Source organism: Gossypium hirsutum, chromosome D09 (genome assembly GCF_007990345.1).
Source record: "Gossypium hirsutum isolate 1008001.06 chromosome D09, Gossypium_hirsutum_v2.1, whole genome shotgun sequence".
In the NCBI taxonomy this organism is placed as follows: domain Eukaryota; kingdom Viridiplantae; phylum Streptophyta; class Magnoliopsida; order Malvales; family Malvaceae; genus Gossypium; species Gossypium hirsutum.
Genome location: NC_053445.1, coordinates 40,361,632 through 40,385,216, shown reverse-complemented (window position 1 = coordinate 40,385,216; position 23,585 = coordinate 40,361,632). Strand labels below are relative to the sequence as shown.

The 23,585-nt window shown below is 34.1% G+C and overlaps 2 protein-coding genes across 2 annotated transcripts; both read right to left on the bottom strand.

Moving 5' to 3' along the window:
* Positions 1–5,965: 5,965 nt before the first annotated feature.
* On the bottom strand, positions 5,966–6,424 carry LOC107891410 (photosystem II 5 kDa protein, chloroplastic-like). The gene has a single exon (XM_016816215.2). The coding sequence runs from the start codon at positions 6,422–6,424 to the stop codon at positions 6,098–6,100; it is 327 nt and encodes a 108-aa protein (XP_016671704.1). The 3' UTR covers positions 5,966–6,097.
* LOC107891409 (40S ribosomal protein S2-4) lies at positions 5,966–9,150 on the bottom strand. The gene is made up of 2 exons (XM_016816214.2): positions 8,409–9,150; positions 5,966–7,326 (listed from the first exon to the last, which is right to left on the bottom strand). The coding sequence occupies exons 1-2, from the start codon at positions 9,054–9,056 to the stop codon at positions 7,168–7,170; spliced, it is 807 nt and encodes a 268-aa protein (XP_016671703.1). The 5' UTR covers positions 9,057–9,150; the 3' UTR covers positions 5,966–7,167.
* Positions 9,151–23,585: the final 14,435 nt, after the last annotated feature.

Sequence of the window (23,585 nt, the reverse complement as noted above, 5' to 3'; positions counted from 1 at the left end):
TAGAAGGAAAAAGTGTTCATCATGTTGTAAAACATAAGAATAAGGTGTGAAATTTAATTTTCGAGCTTAGGGATGAAATTGGAAATATGCAAAAGTTTAGGGACAAAATCATAATTTTTGCAAAAGTTGAGTCGAGGATTGTTTTATTAAATGTGAATGTTAAATAAGCTAAATTTGCTATTATAGATCAAGAAAGACGTGAAGACCACCTTAAACGGGGAAAAGAAAAGGTCGAGGAGTAAACCGCAAAATCACAATATTTTGTTCCGAGGTAAGTATGCATGTGATTTAATGTATTATTTTAATGTTATTTTATATATATTGCTGGGATTTGATTGAAAATGGAACGAATGCTCGATACAGACTCTAAAATATTGTTAAATTGGAAGGTAGTAAAACGTTGAAAATCAAAGTTTCCAGTTGAACACTCGGAATAAGCCAGGATACATTGAACATAAAAAGGGGGTTGCTAAGTGCTGATTCCCCCAAAGGGTTGCTAAGTGCTGATTCCCCAAATCATCGGCGGTTGCTAAGTGCTGATTCCACCGTGTCTTCAGATATGAAAGGGGTTGCTAAGTGCTGATTCCCCAAATCATCGGTGGTTGCTAAGTGCTGATTCCACCGTAACGGATTGTATAAGGGGTTGCTAAGTGCTGATTCCCCGAATCATTGGTGGTTCCTAAGTGTTGATTCCACCATATTTTTGAATGTGCAAAAGGGGGTTGCTAAGTGCTGATTCCCCCAAAGGGTTGCTAAGTGTTGATTCCCCGACTCACTGGTGGTTGCTAAGTGCTGAATCCACCAAATAACGATTAATATTCTAAGTGTTCAACAGGAAAATTGGAATGGTGATTGAACATGTAAATTAAATATGATTGTGTGGGGAATATTGGGTTTGATATTTAATCAACCCATGTGTAAGATGAATGGAAGTATCAAAACTACAAAAGAGCAAGTTGGTTACAAACAGCTTAAAACAACAGTAGTTGGGTAACTTGTAAAATTCACCATAAATGGTGGAATTTGAATTAGAGGTTGGGTAATATATTAAATTGAATCTGAATGAGTCTATTTTCATATGAAAGAAGCATAGCAAGAAAAAGAGTTATATATTTTGAGATATTTAAATTTTAGTGAGACATGGCTGAATTGATTTCGAGATCCCCTGTTCCAAAAATCACCAAAAATTGTAAAAAAATAATTGTGGATTGAAATTTATATGCTTAAATTCCTCATTAAGTTTATTTTCTGTAGAAATAAACAAGAACCTTATATGAATTTTGTACAGAGAGTTATATAGATTTTAGTAAAGGGTGGTTAGAGCTATCGAGTAGTGAAACAGGGAAAGGTTTGAAGAATAAACTATACTAATTGGAAAAACCAAAAATTCTAAAAATTTTATGGTAGAAAGGTATATGAGTCTAGTTTTGGAGAAAATTTATGGAACTCAATTTTGAGCTCTGTAGCTCTAGATAAAAATAAATTAGTGACTGTGAAGCAGAAAAACAACTTGCTGGAAATTGAGCAAACTATGAAATTTATGAATGATTAAAATTATATCACTTTGTAATATTATGAGAAATTTATTAATTTGTCATGTGGTTACTTACTAAGCTAGATGCTTACTCTTCTTTATTTTTCTCTTGATTATAGTGATAACAATCTGCCGGAAGTTGGACGAAGTCAAAATATCATCCACACTATCGTCATCTCTCGGGGTATTTCGTAATCAATACTTTTGAAACATGGCATGTATAGATGACTTAATGTAATATGATATAAATATGTTTGTAAAATAATGTTTGGTTAAAAATGTTGGTGTTTCTTATTGAATAAATTGTGTATGCACATATAATACTGTAATTGGTTGAAATATTAAGATCGTTTGAAATTGTTCTTTAAAAATTTGCAGGAGGTTTTATGTAAAAATAAGCAGAAATGCTACCGAAATTTTACAAAAAAAAAATAGCAATACCTCGTGCTCTATTCCATCAAGGAATACGGGTAAGGGGTGTTACATATACCAAAATAAACTGATGGATAGTGTGATGATATCTCCACCAAGCCTCCAACCCAACGAGCTTACGAATTATATAAAACAGAGGAAAAATAATAAAGTAAGCATTTAATGCTTAGTAAGCTCGTATAACGGAAATTAACTTACCATTTAATTGCATTTATGGTAAATATACATAATATATTCAAAGCAAGTTGGCATATAGCCTATACACATATCCCCATAAAAATGTTAGTCATTTATTTCACTTGAATATCAATAAACAAGTATGAACTTATCATTAATCAAGTTTCCTTATTCATGTACTTTCCATATCATGTATTCAAACTTCATATAAAAGTCATGCTCACGTAGTCAAATATATGTCCATAATCTTTCATCACAAACTCATATTGTCATTTATCATAACTTTACCCATTGAACCACTTATAATATCGATGGATACATGGTTAGAACACACAAAGTGTACATACTATATTCTGTGAATTCATATTCAAGAATGCTCATTGAGCATTTAAACGGGAAACTCTTCCAAGCCAAATAACAGGAAGCTTATGTGAGCTTGTAACGGGAAGCTTATCCGAGCTTAATAACAGGAAGCCCATAAGAGCTTAAATCGGAAAGCTCATGCGAGCTTAACAAGTAACTCCGAAGAACTATTATCAGGAAGCTCATGAAAGAGCTTTTAATCAAGAAACTCCAGATAACCATATATCAAGACGCTCATAAGAGCTGCAGTGTGTCCGCAACACATGCAGGATCACTATCGATCAGAATGCTCATAAGAGCATATATACAGAAAGCTTGGAAGAGCCATGTATCAGAAAGCTTAGGAGAGCTTATATTGGGATGCTCATTTGAGCTATGACAGGACGCTCTTGCGAGCTATGGTGTGTTCGCAACATATGCAGAACCACAACCACTCTGGAAACCCTGTATCCATCTAATTTCATTTGTTCAAACTAGATTTATTTCTTGTTGGACATTGTCGGATATGTGATTTATTTTCATACTTAACAATTATTAAGATCACATATATATAAATTAAGCATAACACATAAATATACAATTTAGTTACACAAACTTACCTCGACAATGTTTGTGTTTGTAGGGTACTAATCTGATACTTTTTATTTTCCTCGATCCAATTCCGTACTAGGTCTATCCGGATATATACGAGTAAATTTAACTCAACTTAATACGATTCCTATTCAATTCAATTCAATTCATGTCCTACGCAAAATTACCATTTTACCCTTATACTTTTAATTAATGACTATTTTGTCCCTAGGCTCGGAAAATGAAATTCATGCAATTTAATCCTTATTCCAAGCCTAGCTAATTTTTACATTTAACATTTACAGCCCAATTAATTCATAAAATTTAGAATTTTTCCATGAATTTTACATCTTTACAATTTAGTCCCTAAATCACAATTTCATGAAAATTCACTTTACAAAAGTTGTTTATCTATCAACAACCTTTCATTTTCTACCATAAATTTCATAATTAATACATATTCATCCATGGAAAAACCCTAGTACTTTGATAACTTTACAAATTAATCCCCGAGATAGCTAGATTAAGCTATTACGATCTTGGAAAATAAATATCATTAAAAACGAAACAAGAATGCTTACCCAATTAAGCCAAATAAGCTTGCTTGAGTTATCTTCTCTTAGCTAGGGTTTCCATAAAAAAATTTGGGAAAGATGATGAAAAATATGATATTTTCTTTATTTAATTACTTATCATCTTTTATTAATTTTACTTTCCAATTTAGTTAGTTTCTTTAATTAAATTTTCATGGATGAATCATCATACTTATCTACTAGCTCCACTTAATGGTCTAATTCTATATTTGGACCTCTAATTTTGAATTCCATAGCTATTTGATCCTTTTAGCTACTAGAATTCAACTTTTGCATTTTACGCAATTTGGTCATTTTATCAATTAATCATGTAATCGGTAAATTTTCTTAACGAAATTTGTATACGATATTCCTATCATAATTCAGGCCATAAAATAACATTAAAATAAATTTTCTTTCGGACTCGAATTTGTGGTCCCGAAACCACTATTCTGATTTTACTGAAAACGGGCTGTTACATCTCTTGTAATTTATGTAATCTCAAACTGCTCCATTGTGAACGGTGGCCCCTTTCATCACTTCATGTAATTTCGAATGGTTCATCGTGAATGGTGGCATCTTTCTTCGATTTTGTGTAATCTTAACAGTTTCACTGTGAATAATGACACCTTTATCACTTTCCGTGATTTTGAACATCTTTGCCACGAATGGTAGCACCTCTCCTTAAAATTTATGTAATCTCGAACAATACCAAACCATTGCACCTACTATCATATTTGCATAATCCTAAACAGTTACACCTTGTGTAATCTCGAACAACTATATCAAATGGTTGCACCTAGTATCACATTTGCATAATCTTGAATGGTTGCCCCTACTATCACAAAACCTATATAAGGCATAGCTACACATTTACTAGTAATTATTATCCTTTAAAAGCAAGCGTAATTGTAAACGTTTCTTATTCAATGAAGTTGTCAAAGTGAGCAATTAAAGTTGCCATTCATTAAAAAGTTTAGCAAATTCAAGCCCTAGCAAAATCAATGAATAAGGTTAAAATGTGTTACTTGTGTGCATAAACATCAATGAAACAAAATATATATATATATATATTAAGAATAATATGTCCTCATTCAATGAAATCTAAAAATTACAAAATACAAGCAAAAACGAAAATACAAAAAACTCCTCGCCTAAGCCTATTTAGGTTCTAAGTTTTTGAAGGGTCTCAGAGCTAGTTACTTTATAACTTTCCCTTCGATTCTAAAGGAGGCAATTGTTATGCAACCTTTTGCTACCCACCAAAATAATCCCTTACTGGGCACTTTTCGAGAGTACCCCTCGTCCAATTGTTATGCCACCCTTCACAACCCACCAAGACAACCCCTTACTAGGCACCCTTTGAGAGAACCCCTTGTCCAAGGACAAGTGGGATCGTCTGACACCTGACACTTTAAGGATAGCAGTGTTAAACAAGACAGCCTATGACACAAGTAGGACTATGCAATGCATATAATAACAATAATGAACTTGCAACGGTAGTGCTTGTTGAGCACCTGACCTCAGACACATAGTTAGGTTGACATGTAGATCGCATGAATGTTTTGTTGCCATGTGTTAGCATTTCATTGGATGAAAATAACAACTCATGCTTGCTATTGAAGTAACATGTTTGACGGTTTAAACTTTTATGTCAAATTGATATAAATTTCTTTTATATTTTATGTATTACATTGTAAGATGCGTAGTACAACCTTTAATGTTTCAAGCACATTGCGACATCTAACCAAGAAAGGTGAACATAGAGACATAATAGGAGGGACATAAGGAAAGGGGACTCAAAGTAACTAATTTAAAAGTTTAATCAACAATATGATAATAAAAGTATTTTTTTATACAATATATATTTCTATTTATAATTGCTTCTTAACTTTTAAATTAGATGAGAAGCGTGTTAAGTATATTTAAATTCACGTTTTTTAATTACTATAATAATAACTATGCCAATTGAACAATGTTTGATAAAAAAAGTTTATTGAACCCAAACTAAACCTAAAATCTTACTTTAATGGTCTTTCCTAGACTTCAATTTGAGAACATTTTTGCTCTATCAATTACTTTGAAGATCCAAATTGTCATCTAATTGCCTCCGAAGTTGTCAAACAAAAAAAATTCCACCATAACAATCAAACCATACTTTTAATACTCTCAGCCAGCCTCCACAACAATTAATACAAGTTTAAGAGGTTATCCAAATTAAGTTAACAAACATGTCCCAACACAAACAAATGGCTGCTCCAAAATGCCAAGATTTTAGTAATTGTCACAAAATAATTAGAACCTGAGGTAGTAGAAGTTGAAAAGGAAAAGGAAAATATTTATATATATAAAATAAGGATTCTCCAATAAAAAAGAGATGCAAGTTTTCATACAACTCAGTACATGAATCTCACATACAAATCCACATTAGATACAGAGAAACTAAGGTTCAGTTCCGACAGATTCTAGCAGTAGGCATTGTGACACAAACAGGAGCATATTTTTTCTTAGCTTCAGCCGTCCCACGTTTAGGCTCTTCTTCGCCCATCGCAACATTTGCAACAGAGCAAGCGGCAGCGGCAGCAGCGGCAAAGATCAATTCCCTCCTCCCATTGCTGCCCTCTTGCTTCATTATTTCCAAGCTGGCCTTGTCTCCTTGGTCGGCGCTGGTCGCCTTGGCCACAATCGCACCTCTGCGAGCAGCTCTCGAAGGAAGTCTAGTCAAACTGGAGCTTGAGCTCGGAAGGAGAGAGGCTGTCATGCTCATTGAAGCCATGTCCGTCTGTGGTAACTCTAAGCAAGGGGCGCAGACTCTTTTTAGGTTTGCTCGTGATCGATGAGAAAGCTGGAGTAGTTGTTGATTATATTATTAGTTAGTCGTGGAATAGGCATTGTCGGTAACCCCTTCATCCATTTCCTTATCCAAAGAAATGCTGCGACAAATGGGTCATAGCCACGTGTTGCTTTATATGCAATCTCTTTTGCGTAGTCGTGCTTTATGGATGCCTAATTTGTGAAGCTCATGAGTTTGGCCCAATTGTCTCTGGAAGTTTCATGGCAATTTTAGATAGAAAAATTAAAAGGTGCCTTGACATATCTCAACAACATAAGCTATAAATTCGGCATTTCAAAAACCTTTGACCCGAGCTCAAACTAGCTATATCACTAGATCTCAAAACTTGTTAACTGAGCATGTTGATCCTCCCGAAGGAGATGCTATCAATGAATTACAAGCACCATAATCAACTGGGCTTCTTTTTCTTTTATTATAAGCAAATGTTATTTATGGGTTTAATTCATCTCATAATATGCATAATACACTAAGAAGGCAAGACATAACTCATATATGAACCATAAGCTTTGAATCAAATCCGGATTGATTAAAACAAAACTTGAGATTAAATTTCTTATGACAACCAAAGAAGCAAAGAAGCAAAGAAGTGAACATAGGCATTGTCTTGATAGGCAAAAAAGAAGTTGATATTACTACCCTAGGCACTAAAGCCCTCTTAATCACCATCACACATCCACCCTCTCTGCATCTTCAAGAACAAGAGTCTTCGCTGGCTTTCCCAACAGATCAGTATACTCCTGGAAAGGAGACCTTGTGAAACGAGTCTCCTTCCAGAAATCAGGAGTCAAGAAGCCGTACGTTTTCAATAGACACTCAAAGGTGGCCTGCATTTTACATTCCAAAATCAACGCATAATCAGATATCACCAATAACTCAACCATCCATCTTTAAAACATATCTTAAACAGCTATCTAGAACCGAAAACAGGCTGATTTCACAATAATCAAATACAAATAACTTCAAGAATAGTTAACAATTTACAAACATATAACCAAGCATATAGCCAAAACACCCCTCCCACACACACTTCCACCAACAAAATATTTCATTTCAAATAGTATGGAAAACCATACATTCAACATCAATTATAAAGCATCGACAATTGGTATAGAATTTACAACCACAACAATGTAGGGGATTTCAAGACATCAAAGAATGTATTGTAAGAAAACCATACAACCTCCAACCTAACTACTGTGCAATACTAAACAATTGCAAATCATGAGAAAAGGACTCAATTCACTGATAGGAACATTCAATAAGATTGGTCAGTCTTACAAATAGTCATGTACGCATGTCCACACCCAAATACAGATATTATCAAACCGTTGACTATGATACAATACAGCCAGTGTAAGTTATAGCATTAGAGAATTAAATTACTCAACTCTTAAGATATCTGCAAAATTCTAAACCATGCATCAATTACCAATTTATTATATTATGCCATACAAGGACGTAAATTCAAGATAACATCATTTTTATAGCATAAAAAATTATAGCATAAAAAGATGAAATATGTTTCTATTAAATCAGCATTTAAGAACCATGGGAACAAGTAAAAACCAAAAATATTTGATCACTCGTAAATAATCAATATCCCAAATTTAGAGACAGACAATGTAACAGTAACCACTATCAGTGGAATAGTCAACAACTTCTATCGAATTAATAACCTACATCCCAAATCAGACACATTTGATCAAATAACAAGTAAAGAATCTCGGTACTTAAATAAAAAGTCAACAAATCACTGATAAGCATGGAAGAATTAGAAAAATAAAAAAATTGCTCAAACAATAAAAACCCATTTCCAAATAGATACAAACAAATCCAAAATCAATAGTAAATAACAAAAGAAACCAACAATTTTTTTAAAAAAAAATACTATTAAGAAAGGCAATACCTTAACGAAGTTACCAAGCGTCTTAGTAGAACCCCTAGAAGAAGTAAAAACATCGTCAATTCCAGCGAACTGGAGCACCTTCTTGGGCACCCTAGCAGCCACAATACCGGCACCTCTCGGTGCGGGCACCATCCTAACAGTGACAGACCCACATTTCCCAGTAACTTTGCAGGGCACTGTGTGAGGTTTTCCGATCTTATTCCCCCAATACCCTCTCCTCACCGGTATAACCGATAATTTCGCCAATATTATGGCCCCTCTTATAGCCGTTGCAACTTCTTTGCTACACTTAACTCCCAAGCCGACGTGCCCATTTCCGTCGCCAACGACGACGAAGGCCTTGAAACGGGTACGCTGCCCGGCACGGGTTTGTTTCTGGACTGGAGTGATCTTCATGACCTCATCTTTCAATGAAGGGCCAACGAGTTGGTCGATGATTTGGTACTCTTTGATGGGGAGGGAGTGGAGGTAGATTTGCTCAAGGGACGTGATTTTTCCGGTTTTGACCAAACGCCCAAGCTTAGTTACGGGCACCCATTTCTCTTCTTCCTCTCTGCGGCCACGACGCCTTCCTCTTGGGCCACGGTCGGATCTTCCACCAAAGCCACGCCTGAAAGCTCCACGCTCTCCTCCGCCTCTTTCTGCCATTTTGTTATTGGTTTGTATGTGTTACCAAGAGGGAGGGTATGCTGTCCAATTAAGAGCGGCGATGATAGGAAGACTTATATTTAACAAGATTCTGAATCTAGGGTTTTAAGATATGGCTTTATTTTGATTTTGTTGGTTTTGGGCTAAGCAAAAATGGATTGCTGTTATGATCCAACCCAAAACAACAGTTTACGGCCCAATTACTCTTGGATTAAGCTATACTATAGAACATAGAAGCCCAACTTTTTAGAACCAAATATTTTTACAAAAGAAAGTCAAACATTTTAAAATAGTCAAAGGTCAATTTATTTTTCAAAATTGCTCAAATAATAGCTTTTCAAATTATGTTTTTTATTTCTTTATTTTCATTTCAAGTAATATATTCTAAACCTATCAACATCCACTTAATATTTACTAGAAATTGAGCTGATGTGCCCGGAAAGCCTTTTGTAAAGGTTGGCCTTTATATGACCATTTTAAAAGGTTTGACATTTATATGAGCAATCTCTAAAAGGTTGGGCCCTCATTAAATACTCAAAATATCGTATTAAAGTCGGTTAGGTCTCAGCGAGATTTTTAATTTTTTATTTATTTTCAAATTCAAAATTCTTTCTTCTTTAATTATCAAATTAAATAACCATTTTAAGAGTGTAAATAGTAATTGAATATATTAAAATTGGTATATTTTTATTTTTTAAAAAATCAGAATAAATTAACAGTGATAAACTTGTAAATATATATCATCATTGTTTAGTACATGATTTGGATGCAATTACCGCTTCAGACTTCAACACCACCATCTCAAAAGTTATACACCATTTAAAGATTCACAAACTTATGAATTTTGATTCAATTTTCTCTCAACAATATCATAGTCTTATACGAATAACTAGAATTCTTCAAAATCTTATTAAAATCTTTTTAAAGTGAAATGGTAAATTTAGAAGTGAATTCCATCTTATTTATAGTAAGGACTTAAAGCTTTAGTATTCATTAAACAAAACTTAAGCATTTATTGTTTTCAATTAAATAATAAAATCAAAGTAATTTTCTGCTTTGTTTTTTTTTTTTATTATGTAAGGATAAAACGTCAAAAAGATTAATCATAACAAAGCCTTTGTTTAGCTACTTGATTAATATCATTGTATAAAAGCTTGAGCATAACAATGCCTTTATAGGTGTAGACAGAGCTTGTTTGGCGGCGTCCAAAACAGCATTACACTCCCTGTAAGAATGCTTAACATGCACATCCTAATCTCTCTTTAACCAGGATCGTATTCTTCTCACAATAGTATGTGTCATCCTACACCTGCTGCTATCAAACAGTCTTATCACCTCCACATTATTTGTTTCCAAAATGGCCTTCCTTATACCAAGGTCCCATGCATAACGTAGACCTTCCAAGCTATACCTCAAAGCTCGGCTTCAAATGCTGAACAGACCCAATATGTCGAGCAAAACCCAAACACCACATTCCTTTGTCATCTCGAATTATGCGTCCAGCAACAGCACATCCATCGACTGTCGAAAAGCACCATCAACATTGATCTTATACCATCCGGATGGTGGGAAAGTCCACTTCACCCATCACACCTGTTCCGAACCTTGTTTAACAACAGTCCATCGAGGCTCATTTAAAATACTTGCATGCTCATTTACTCAATTCAAACACTCCCTGTGTCTCAATGAAGGTTGGTTAAAAAATACGTGTACACCTCCTCTTCCATAACCCCCAGCAAATGAAACCAAACAGAGTTTCCCAGTTATTTATGTTTGTGAAATAACCTGGATTACGTACATTGATCATGACCTATCTCATAGTATTTAGCACAAAAAATCATCAACCTTTTCTGACTTCAGATGGCTCGACCATAGCCCCAACATATATGGACAGAAATGTAACACACTATCAATGTCTTCTATCACGTCACCACAAAAAACACAGTTCGCGTCATTGGTTAATTTCCTTCGCATTCTTTCCAAATTCGTAAGTATTTCCCCTTTACACACAAGCCATAAGAAGTTACGTACCCTTTGAGGTCCTAGATATTTCTCAATGAGCTTCCAAATCCGTTTACTTAGGTCCCCCACTCTTGATGAAGCTAGAGCTTTGTAGGCGGATTTGACTGTAAATTTCCTTTTTTCCATCCCATATCCAACCTGGAGAATCAGCCCCATCACTAGCATTGGGAGGTAAAATCGTTGTTATCTTTAACAAAATTTCTTGTGGAAACAAAGCTTGAAATGTAGTCCAATTCCACTCTTCATTTGTTGCGACCATTGAGGAGACGGTAGTGAAATTATCAGGGAGTGATCGACTGTAATAATAATTCAAAAGAAACTGATGTAACCTCAAATCTGAGATAAGAAGAAAGTAGATAAAAGAAGAAGAACAAAGAGCAAAGAGATTTCCTTGTGTGATTTCATAACAGTTTCTCCCTTACAACCAGTGCTTAAAAGGGAAAATAAAGAAAGGATAAATGTGGCAAATTCAGTTGTAACAATACTCACCGTTTAATTAAAGTCCCTACGCACCATTTTGCTAAATTATTCTCAGTATTAAACGCACCATTTTACTTAAGTGAAACTCACCGTTTTAAGACCCTTTTACTCTTTATTTTCCTACTTAGCTTTTTACCCCATAACAAGTACTACCTCCCAAGAAAAGGATCCTTGACCTCAAGGATGAAAGTGTGGAAATTTTGCTTGAAGCAGAAGTAAAGATTTCCATGTTGCGTCTTTAGGAAAAGAGTCAATCGATTCCACCAAAACTTCAGTAACAACTTAGTTTCCCTTCTTAACTATTTTTCTATCCACAATTCTAACTAGTTCTTTCTGCAATGCTCCATGAGCATCAACCAAGGGTAGTTGAGCTTGAGTAGGAGTTGACTGAGAGACGTGAAATGTTGGATGAATATGGGAGCTTGGGGGTAATTGAAGAGTATACGCCACTTCCCGCACTTTCTTAATCATAGAGAAGGGTCCATAGTACTTAAGAGATAAGTTTTTATGAAGAACCTTCTTAATTGTCTGTTCCCTATAAGGTTGTAGTTGCAAGTATACCAAATCACCAACATGGAAACTCCTCTCAGATCGATGTTTGTTAGCTAACTGCTTCATACGAGACTTAGCTCTTTTGAGATGAAATTGAAACAGCTTCCTAGCTGCCTCTCGAGCCTGTAGGCTCCTATCATCTGTGGATGCTAAGTAAGGCATGTGTTGAGGTGGTGGTTGCCCATACAAAGCTTTATATGGGGTGAGCTGAATGGAGGAATGAAAAAAGGAGTTATACCACCACTCTGCAAGGGGTATCCAATTGAACCAATTTGCAGGTGTCTCTCCGGTCATGCATCTCATATAATTCTCAAGACACTGATTTAGTACCTCCATTTGACCATCTGTTTGAGGATGGTATGCTGTGGACAATAGGAGTCTGGTACCAACTCTTCGAAATAGTTCTTGCCAAAATCCACTGACAAAAATTTTGTCTCTGTCTAATATAATTGAATTAGGCATGCCAGTTTATAAATATGATTCAAGTACTTCTGTGCTACATCTTTAGCTGTATTGGGTGGGATAGTGCCAAAAAAATACCATATTTAGTTAAATGGTCCACCACAACCAGAATGGAATTCTTCCTTCTTGAGTTCGGCAATCCTTCAATGAAATCTAAACTAATAATAGACCAGCCTCGATCAGGCAGAGGTAAAGGCTGCAAAAGTCCTGGAGATGCTAATGTCTCACTCTTACATCTCTGACAGACCAAGCACTCTCTAATCTAGTGTTTGACATCAGTTGTTAGACCCTTCTAATATAACAAACTAACTAAATGTTTCCTAGTGGCATGAATACCTGAGTGACCCCCCACTACACTAGTATGAAAATGGTGAAACAGTTCCCTTCGCAAATTCATGTTCTTTCCCACCACAATTTTTCCTTCATTTTGCAAAAATCTTCCATCTCAAGAATACTTTTGGTTTTGATGACTATGCTTTTTGACACCTTGTATGATCCCTTTCAACTTATCATCTAATTCATATGATTGTTGCACCTGCTCCAAGAGACTGGAAATAACAAAACTAGCTGATAATTGAAAGAATTGACCTTGCTCTAACTGAGGTTGTCTAGAGAGAGCATCAACCACCCTCTTGTTGATTCATTTCCTATAAGAGACCTCAAAGTCATAACCTAACATTTTAACTACCCATTGTTGCTGAAATGGTGTGATAGCTACCCATCTTTAAGGGGCTTGGCTAACAACCCATAGTTTCTAATGGATCTCCTATAGTAGCCAGATAGTCCAAAAAAGCTTATTAATTCTTTTACTGATTGAGGAATGGGCCATGAAGAAATACATTCAATCTTTGATCTATCCATGAATACTGTCCCCTCATGTAGCACATGTTCAAGGTACTCAATTTGAGAAGTACTAAAACAATATTTATTCTTTTTTGCAAATAGTTGTTGATCCCTTAAGATGAGAAGAAATGTTCTCAAATGTTGTAAATGTTTGAACCATGACTTTGAATAGACCATTATGTCATCAAAGAATACAAGCACAAACTTCCTCAACAATGGTTTGAACACTGAATTCATAAGAGCTTGAAAACTGGAAGGAGCATTAGTGAGGACAAAGGGCATCACTAGGAACTCATAATGTCTCTCATGTGTCCTGAATGTTATTTTATGTACATCAGGTTTTCATATTCAGATTTCAGGATATCCAGACCTCAAATCCAGTTTGGAAAACACTCGAGTTTCCCTCAATTCATCCAGCAACTCCTCAACTATGGGAATGGGAAACTTATCCTTGATTGTATATTGATTTAGTTGTATGTAATCAACATACAACCTCCAGCTTCCATCTTCTTCTTTTTTATCATCACTCTAAAGGAAGCATAAAAGCTATTGTTATCCCTAATTATCCTAGCTTGAAACATCTCTTGAATCAATTTCTCCATCTCTCCCTTTTGAATGGTAGGATATTTGTAGGGTCAAATTTTAACTACAACTCCTTCATCTTTCAAATGAATTCTATGGTCTTGTAACCAAGGTAGTGGTAAACCTTTTGGCACTTGAAAACCATCACCAAAGTCTTCCAATAACCCTTGGAGTTGTTTCTCACTATTATTGACTACCTTAGTGGAAAGTGTCACTTGATTAAGTGAGCTCATTATAAGGTATAAGGGCCTAAAGCTTGCCACATAGCCATAAAGCATTTAGAATTTGAGTGTAACACCCCTAACCCGTAACCGTCGCCAGAATAGGGTTACAAGGTATTACTGAACCAAATTCAAATTCGAATAATCATAGATGTACACATGTTCAACCTACTAAACCAACCCTGTTTTAAATCAAAAAGGTAATATCAACTTATTACGAGTCATTTCATATCATGCATCGAACATATTCATAAACACATAACTCATAATGAAAAATTATGTAGAATATTTCAAACACCACTTTTGGTCATACCTCATTTCGCCTACTCGACTAACAACTCAATTACAAACAACAATGACACTAATGTGTATGTAAAACTCACATATTTTACCTATTTTACATGTAATCATTATATTTTAACATATGTACCTATATCAACCCTTATAAATACAAGCAATTATAAACATTGGGTCGAATATGCTATAAGCATTTGTATAATTATCAAAATTCAAAATCTTCCAAAGCATAACATCACTTATATTAGTCTCAACCATTTACAAAACATAGCCAAATCATCAACGATAATATTTAATCAAAGCATGAAACCATTCATGTCAAAATAAACAAGCCATTTTCACATGGCCTATTATATATATACACTTTATTCAAAATATATTCAAAAGGGGAGTATAGCCTATACATGCCATATATTTTAAATTTAACTTTTATAGGTACCGATGGACGGACGATAGTGTGATTGACTACGCTGACGATCCCCGAGCCCGTAACTAGCTTCTAAAATCTATAAAACCGAAGGAAACACACATACACAATAAGCTATCACAGCTTAGTAAGTCATAAGCAATTAAACAATTCAATGACGTTAATAATTCAATAGCAAAATCGAATAATGCAATCATATTCATATATATACACATTTGAGCTTGCAAAACTTAAATATCAAATATGTAACTATGAACCAATTTCAGCTTGGCCGAATATACCTTTAAATAATAACATAGTTATTTTTCATCTTCAAATCATATACCCACTCTTTACCGAATGTACTCATTCATATACAAATGCATATAAAACATAATTATGACTTCACATATACTTACCCCTTTGGCCGAATATAAGCTTTTCACACACACATACTTCCATTTGCATCAAATAATTTGTATCAAAATTGACATAACCAACTAACTTTTATAGCATATATTAATTAACTATTACGTACTTATACTAACATATACATATATGTCACATTTATCATTCATTGAATCAGTACAATTTGTGCTAAATAATTTATCGAGGCCGTAATAAAGTTGCACAATTAGTGCTCTCTCTCATTTAACCAAATTGATCTCGGTTTTGCACACTTAGTGCCAGTTATTAACATAATTATTTGGTTTCGCACGCTTAGTGCTCGTTATTCAACATCATTACTTAGTTTCGCACAATTAGTGCTCGTTATTCAACATCATTATTTAATTTCGCACACTTAGTGTCAATCATATAGCCGTAGCTATTCTATACTCGCACACTCAGTACTAAATATTGATAAATCACATCCACGTCTATTTCCACTTCCCGAGCTTAAACACATTCGGCTACACACATATAAATATATATTTGCATAGTTTCACTTCAGCATATATATATTTTATATTTATTTAAAGATTATAACATCTATTTGCTTATAAACTTACCTCATACAGAAACGAACGGATTGGATCAACTACTCATCAACTTTCAATTTCCCCCGATCTAAATCCGATTTCTTTCTTTCTTAATCTATATGAATTCAAATTTAACTCATTTAATCACCTATTTGACATTTAATTGTAAATTTATTTATTTAATTATTTATTTTTTCTTCACTACTAACAACCAAGACTTAGTAAGAATAACATAATATTTTAGCTACTAAACTCGATTTATCTATCCCTATAACCATAACTTACCTGCATGCAAACATCAGAATTTAAACATGAGAATTTACAAAGTTTACTTTGAAAAACTCATTCACAAACATATTCAAATTGTCCTATTTTGGACAGAACAAGATAGCAAACATGTAGGGCATTTGTATCCGCAAGAACACACATAATAGTATTAAAATTTACTAGCTTATCACAGCAAAAATCCATGCTTTTTAATCCTGTAATAACTCAATTAATTCATCCTAAAACTGGGCAGCATAATGCAACAAATGGGACTGTTTTTACAGCCCCCAATCGGCATGAAAATAGAACCATTAATTTGTTCAAATTTTAGACAGCATAAAAAGAGCACAAAATTGGGCAGCATTAATTTTTACACTATTTCCGAGCAGCATTTAAACTTACAATAAAAGAATCTAACTAATGTTAGACAGTAAACATTTTCAACCATTAAATCGAAACCAAAACATCAATGCTAATTTAGTAATAATTTAGTTTAATTAATTAATCCAACCACCGAAAATATTTAAACACCAGCAACTAACCCTTCTTGGTATTTTATTTTATTTTTTGAATTAAATATCAGCTAACTGAATTTACAGTTTTTACCATGCTATTTTAATTTTTATAACACCCAACTCCTTAAAGATAAATGCTAGCAAAAATCATTACACAAAAACTATTTTTATCCACCTCCTTAACCAAATTCCCAGCTAATCGTACATATACAACTCTCAATTAGTCCCCCCAAACCTTGTCAATTTATTGATTAACACCATGTTATTATAGATTTAAAATATCTAAGTCACTAGGGATTAATACAAACAATAATTACTACCTAAAGTAGCTAAATTGCTCAAAAAAATATTTAGCCATTCATCTACATTTTTCCAACCCAACGTAATACTTCAAAAAAAAAACCAGTCCCAAAATTTATTATAAACTTAGCAATATAATCTCTTTATTAGTTGGGCCTAACATCAATGGTTCCAAAAATACAAAATTTACCAAAAATGAAAGCTCAAAACAGTTACATGCATTCAAAGTTAGTAACAGACAGCAAAGCATTCTCCAAAGCTTGCCATGGTTTTCGGCAGCAACAAGAAATAAGAAAAACACCCCTCTCCCCCGTTAGCCTTCTTTTTCTTTATTTTATTATAATAATCATTAATTACCAATTTACTTAATTAACCTTTAAAAACTTTAAAAAATTACTGAAATGTCAAGCCATTAAAATCCACAATCAAATCTAATGGGCTAATTACCATATAAGAACTTCCACTTTAAAGCCCTATAGCTATTTAATACCTTTAGCTATTAAAACTCAACTTTTACGCTTTATGCAATTTAGTCATTTTTATCAAATTAAACACACAAACGGAAAAAATTTTCACACGAAACATTCACACATCTTAATTCACATACTTTAAACACCGAAAATAATATTAAATTATTTTTTTGACTCGAATTTGTGGTCCCAAAACTACTGTTCCAACTAAGGTCTAAACCGGGCTGTTACTTTGAGCTACTGGTTTCTACTGCTAATGAGCTCGAAACAATACCATGAATAATACATGGTTCACCTTAACCATAAATTGCATGGTTAAGGAACCAAAGTTCCAAATAATATCCTCCAAGGCCAACAACCACTGAACACAACCCTTCAGTGGTAATACCATGAAATCTGTTTCAAACTGGCATTTTTGAACTTCTCATCGAACTCCTTTGCACATTCCCCTGGTAAAAAAATAGCTCTCATTTGCGACATTAACCTTCAACTGCTCTTGGTGCACTATTGGCAGCAATAACCTACCCACTAGCCTAGCATCGATGAAGTTATGTGTGCTACCTGAGTCGACCAAAATCAGTTCCCAAATAGACCTCAATCGAGCAGCCACTCATATGGTATTGTGACCCTGTAAACCAATGAGGGCATGTAACAAAATCACAGGGGATTTGGATGGTTTCTCTTCAGGACTACTCTCCTCAAGCCTATCAGAGCATTCCTGGAATTCCTCTGCTTCACTGTTAGATAAAGGTTCCAGCAGAAACTGATATAGCTGGGACTTGACACACTTGTGTCCAGCATGGTACTTGGCTTCACACCAGAAGCATAGGCCCTTCTACTCTCGTTCAACCATTACTGCTGGTGAAATAGACCGAGAAGTAGATTGGTTACTAAAGCACTAATCACAGACTATAAAGCAGAAACAGGCCTCGTGGAGTTAAATAATAATCTGATATCACAGATGGATTGAGTAATTATCTAGGGGAACTATTCAAAGAAACTGAAGTGTTCTTTGCTAAGCAAGACAACAGCACCTCAATCTTTCTAGCCAACTGAAAAGCTTCCATCGGCGTAGATGGTTCAAACAAGTCAAGATAATAATCGGTTTATGCCTTCAAATTACTTAGAAAAATGCTAAGTGCATATGTTTTAGGAAGGTGAAATTGATTTAATAAACCAAGAAACATATCTTGATATTGTTCCACTGTACCTTGTTGCTTCAGATTAACCAACTCTTTCATAGGATTTCCAAACTGTCCAAATCCAAAATGATCTTGTAAACTCTTCATGTAAGCTAGCTAGGATAACATCTGAAAACCATCATTTCGTTGAAAGTAGAAATGGTGCAATTCCAAAGCTCAACCCTCCAGATTCAACATTACTATACGAATTTTGCTTGATTCTAGAGTTCCCTTAGCCTCAAAGTATTGTTCAAGCTTGGTCCACCATCCCCGAAAATTACTATCATCAAACTTGGGACACTCAAGCTTACTTGGCTTCTTAGATGCTTTTACTACAAATGAGTGATTCTGCAGATGCACACTCCTCACATCAACTGAAGGTATCATGCTTGGTCCAATTAGGGCTTTGGGTGCCCCCGAATCTTTTAGAGGGAATCAATGTAGAGCCCTTAAGACTCTCTTCTTTTTTTTCGTGGTCCCATTTGCTGGAGGTCCAAAATACTGCCCTAACAAAGCTTGTAAGTCCCCAAGAAGCTCATCCTTGAACTCCTGAAACTTGGTATCCATCCAAGCCTCTAATTGAACCATCTTCTCTTGTATTTTAGAGATTTCCTACTGCATGCCCCCAACCTCCTTTTGCAATCGCGTTGAGACACCATCACCGACCAGCACAGAGATCGTAATAGCTCTGATACCTTTGATGTAACCTCAAATCTTAGATAAGAAGAAAGTAGAGAAAAGAAAAAGAACAAAGAGAAAAGAGAGATTTCTGTAATTTCCTTGTGTGATTTCATAACCATTTTTCCCTTACAACTAATGCTTAAAAAGGAAAATAAAGAAAGGATAAACGTGGCAAATTCAATTGTAACAATACTCACCGTTTAATTAAAGTCCTTACGCAGCATTTTGTAAAATTATTCTTAGTATTAAATGCACCATTTTACTTAAGTAAAACTCATCGTTTTAAGACCTTTTTAGTCTCTATTTTCCTACTTAGCTTTTTACCTCGTAACAGAAACTCTCTAGGAGCCTATTTATCTCGCCAAAATTTAACATTATTTTCATTTCCCAAATTCCACACAATCCAATCTCTAATAAGATCCCAAATACTATACACTCCTCGCCACAGTCTAGAAGCTCCATTTGACCTCAGACAACTCAATATCTCACCCTCCCATCTATACTTCGACTTTAGTACTCTAAACCATAATTGAACGTTCTTTTGAGTTAAGTGAAAGCCAACCTTCATGAGAAATAATTTATTATTGTTATCTATCGTTCGAAAGTCAAGTCCACCCTCCGGCAATGGTTTACACACTTCACGCAATTTGACTAAATTAACACCTCGAGCCACCTCTGATCTACCCCAAAAAAGTTTCAAATAATACTGTAGATCTCTAAGTAGATGCTTTTAAGAATAACTTGGGTTTGCATATAAATAGGTATAGCTAACTAACTTAGTGAGTGTGACCTTTCCAGTCATTAATAAAGAGCAAGCCTTCTATATAACTAGTTCCCTTTTAATCTAAGAGACTAAATATCCATAAGTCTATTTAGTGGCCCTATGATGTAACAAAGGCACCTCGAGATATCTACCCAAATCATCAACCTGAGCATACCCAAAATCGCAACTAATGTCAACTTTAAGCACATCGGGAACATTATTAGAAAAATAGATTTTTATTTTTTTTCTTATTCATTTTATGTTAAGAAGTATGCATTTTTTCAATCGATGCTTCTACTAAAATTAAGTCGTAAGCAAAAAATAAATGTGAGATAAATGGGCCCCCTGCTAAATTCAATCGAACATCATCTTTCATTGCTAACTTCTTTATTAATTGCATGTACAAATCATTCCATACATACAACAAATATATATGAGGATAAAGGATCCCCCTAGTGTATCCTTCTTGTAGGCTTAAAATCATCAGAAAGGCTCTCATTCCAGTTTACCTGCATATTCACTATATAGATATATTGCATAATAAAATCCCTTATCAATAATAATGTACTTGTGTCAGAAAGAGAGTCCTTGACAAATGCTCAGTCTAATCTATCGTAAGCTTTTTCTAGATCTATTTTGATAGCTATCCAACCTCTTTTTCTGGATTTCTTTTTCATCGAATGTATAATTTCCTAAGCAATAAAAATGTTATTTCTTATGCAACTTCTAAGCACGAAACTTACTTGGTTAGGGTGGGCCCATCTAGGTAAAAAATGCTTAAGTTTATTAACAATAGTCTTTGTAAGTATTTTGTACAAAACCATACAAAGATTTATCGGTCTGAAATGTTTGATTGTCTCCTAATATTCCCAAATACATGCTTATTCCATTCTTTAACATTCACAAACGAACCAATATTTTCTTGAATATTTGCATTTAGCTTCCAAGTTTCTTTTAAAAAATCTAGGAATTGGGGATGATCCTGCCAAGTAGCGAAAAAGTGAAACAATTTGTCATTTGTTTTTTCGAATTTACCATAGTGTTCAAAATAATAAGTCAATGATCCAAACCTTTTTTTTTTTGTAGATGGAGAACCGTTGAAGACGAAAACTACACCATCCATTCTAAATTACAAAAAAAAATTGATCAAGCCATTAAAAGAGTGTTCCCTAAGACCAAGTAAACTTAGGTTCTTGAAAACCCAAATAAATTAATCCACCATCAAACATAAAGTCCTAGAAAACTTTACTAAACCCACTTTTACCCAGGGGTTCTCCTTTTCTCTCCTCTATTTAATGCAATTAAAGTTCCCTCTAAGAAACCAAGAGAGCCTGTATTGGTTGGAAAGACTATATAAAGACCATTTTCCTCATCATAATGTGAAGGTAAGCATAAATAATTGTGCATAGAAAACTTCTATTAAAATCTTGAGAAAAGCATTGTAGATGAATAAACTCTGAATCTACTTCTAAAACCTCAATTGTGGTAAAAGAATTCCACAAAATCTAAATTTCGCCAAAAAACCTATGAGCTTCCAATCAAAAAAATATTTCTTTTTATACTTTGTTAACTTACAACAATAAATGACAAAAATAGATTTTTAATATCTAAAAAAATGTTTTTTTTGTTTTATTAAAATACCCTAACATTTTTGTTTTAAAATTAAAGAAGAACCAAAGAACATGAATGTACATGTATCAAGATTATGGTACAAAAATGTTTTTATTTAACTAAACCTGAGCTCATTAGCTCATAGCAATAATTGGATGGTTTCTTATTAGATCCTTTAAAATTTTGAATTACCTTGCTTTAATATAACATAGGAAACCATAATAATGACATGCAATTATTTGAATGTGCTTGCTATGATCATTTATACTAATAATATCAACCTTCTAGAAACACTTAGGTAGATCAACTGTTCTTTAAACTTTGACAAAGACAATTTGTTGTTCTGTCTTCTTTATCCTCATAATCAAGTTCACCTTTACTAGGGTTTCTTCTACCAACTGCAAGTATCTCATCTAGCTAATCATTACTAGATTATAGCTTTTTCAACACAAATTGCGCAGTAGATAATTCTTTCGATGCTGTTTCCAATTTAGTTGACTTGTCATTCAATAGATATTCTTTTTCCTTGATCTGCTTCACTTTTAGTAAGGAGCTTTCATCATCAAGTATTCAATTTACCTTGCACACCCAATCTTATTTATCTATCATAATATTGTAAGTCTTTGATGTCAGTAGACTTGGTATCAATATCATTTTTGAGTTATCTGAGTCAGTTACAACACAAGAACAACTTGGGAGGTAAAGGCAACATAGTTGCTAAGATGCTCGCCATCCTCTTCTAAATCACTTGAAGAGTTTTCATCACTCCAGGTAACACACTAGGGTTTCTTCTACCAACTGCAAGTATCTCATCTAGCTAATCACTACTAGATTATAGCTTTTTCAACACAAATTGCACTTCCTTCGATGTTTTTTCCAATTTAGTTGACTTGTCATTCAATAGATATTCTTTTTCCTTGATCTGCTTCACTTTTAGTAAGGAGCTTTCATCATCAAGTATTCAATTTACCTTGCACACCCAATCTTATTTATCTATCATAATATTGTAAGTCTTTGAGCCAGTAGACTTGGTATCAATATCATTTTTTAGTTATCTGAGTCAGTTACAACACAAGAACAACTTGGGAGGTAAAGGCAACATAGTTGCTAAAATGCTTGTCATCCTCTTCTAAATCACTTGAAGAGTTTTCATCACTCCAGGTAACACACAATAACTTCTTTTTTTTTCTTTGATGTATTGAGGCATCCATCTTGAATATCACCAAAGCCTTGGCAGTTATGACACTTTATCCTCTTCTTTTTCACCTTGGGTGTATCGTAATTGATCATAACTCGTTTCCACTTTATCTTGCCAAAATTTTTATTTGCATCAAATCTTTGTTCTTTCTAGTAAACTTTTTAAGCACCCTACTAATATTTTAAGTGAGTAGTGCCAATTGCTACTATAGGTCATTCATGGTAGTTTCACCATCGATTGAAACTAGAGCTGCAACTTGCAATGCAATAATCTTCTCAACCTTGCCTTTCTTTTTCCTTGTTACATCAAGGTTTGTTTTAAAAGTTTGCAATGAACCAAATAGCTCGTCAATCCCCATAGTTATTATCCTTTTTATCCTTAGTAACTATCACATTAATTGCAAATTTTCAAGCAAAGATCAAAAAACTTTTCTGACCAGCTTCAAATTTAGGTATTCTTCACCAGGTGCAAATGTCTTGCATCTTTAGGTAGGGGTGGAGGGAAAGGGCTGGCATAAGCCCCGACCCCCTTTAAAATGTAAAATTTAATTTTTATCCCTTTCAATTTTATTTAATTTTAAGTTAGTAAATGGTAAAATTGTATTTTGGCCCTCAAGAATGATATAATTTTAATTTAATCCTTTAAAAATTAGAAAGATATAAGCTATTAAAATAGTAAATTTACATTTTAGCTCTCAT

Coding starts and splice junctions, on each gene's coding strand:
- LOC107891410 (XM_016816215.2), bottom strand. CDS start 6,424: ATGGCTTCAATGAGCATGACAGCCTCTCTCCTTCCGAGCTCAAGCTCC.
- LOC107891409 (XM_016816214.2), bottom strand. CDS start 9,056: ATGGCAGAAAGAGGCGGAGGAGAGCGTGGAGCTTTCAGGCGTGGCTTT. Junction 7,327..8,408: donor CGCTTGGTAACTTCGTTAAG/GTATTGCCTTTC, acceptor TGTAAAATGCAG/GCCACCTTTGAGTGTCTATT.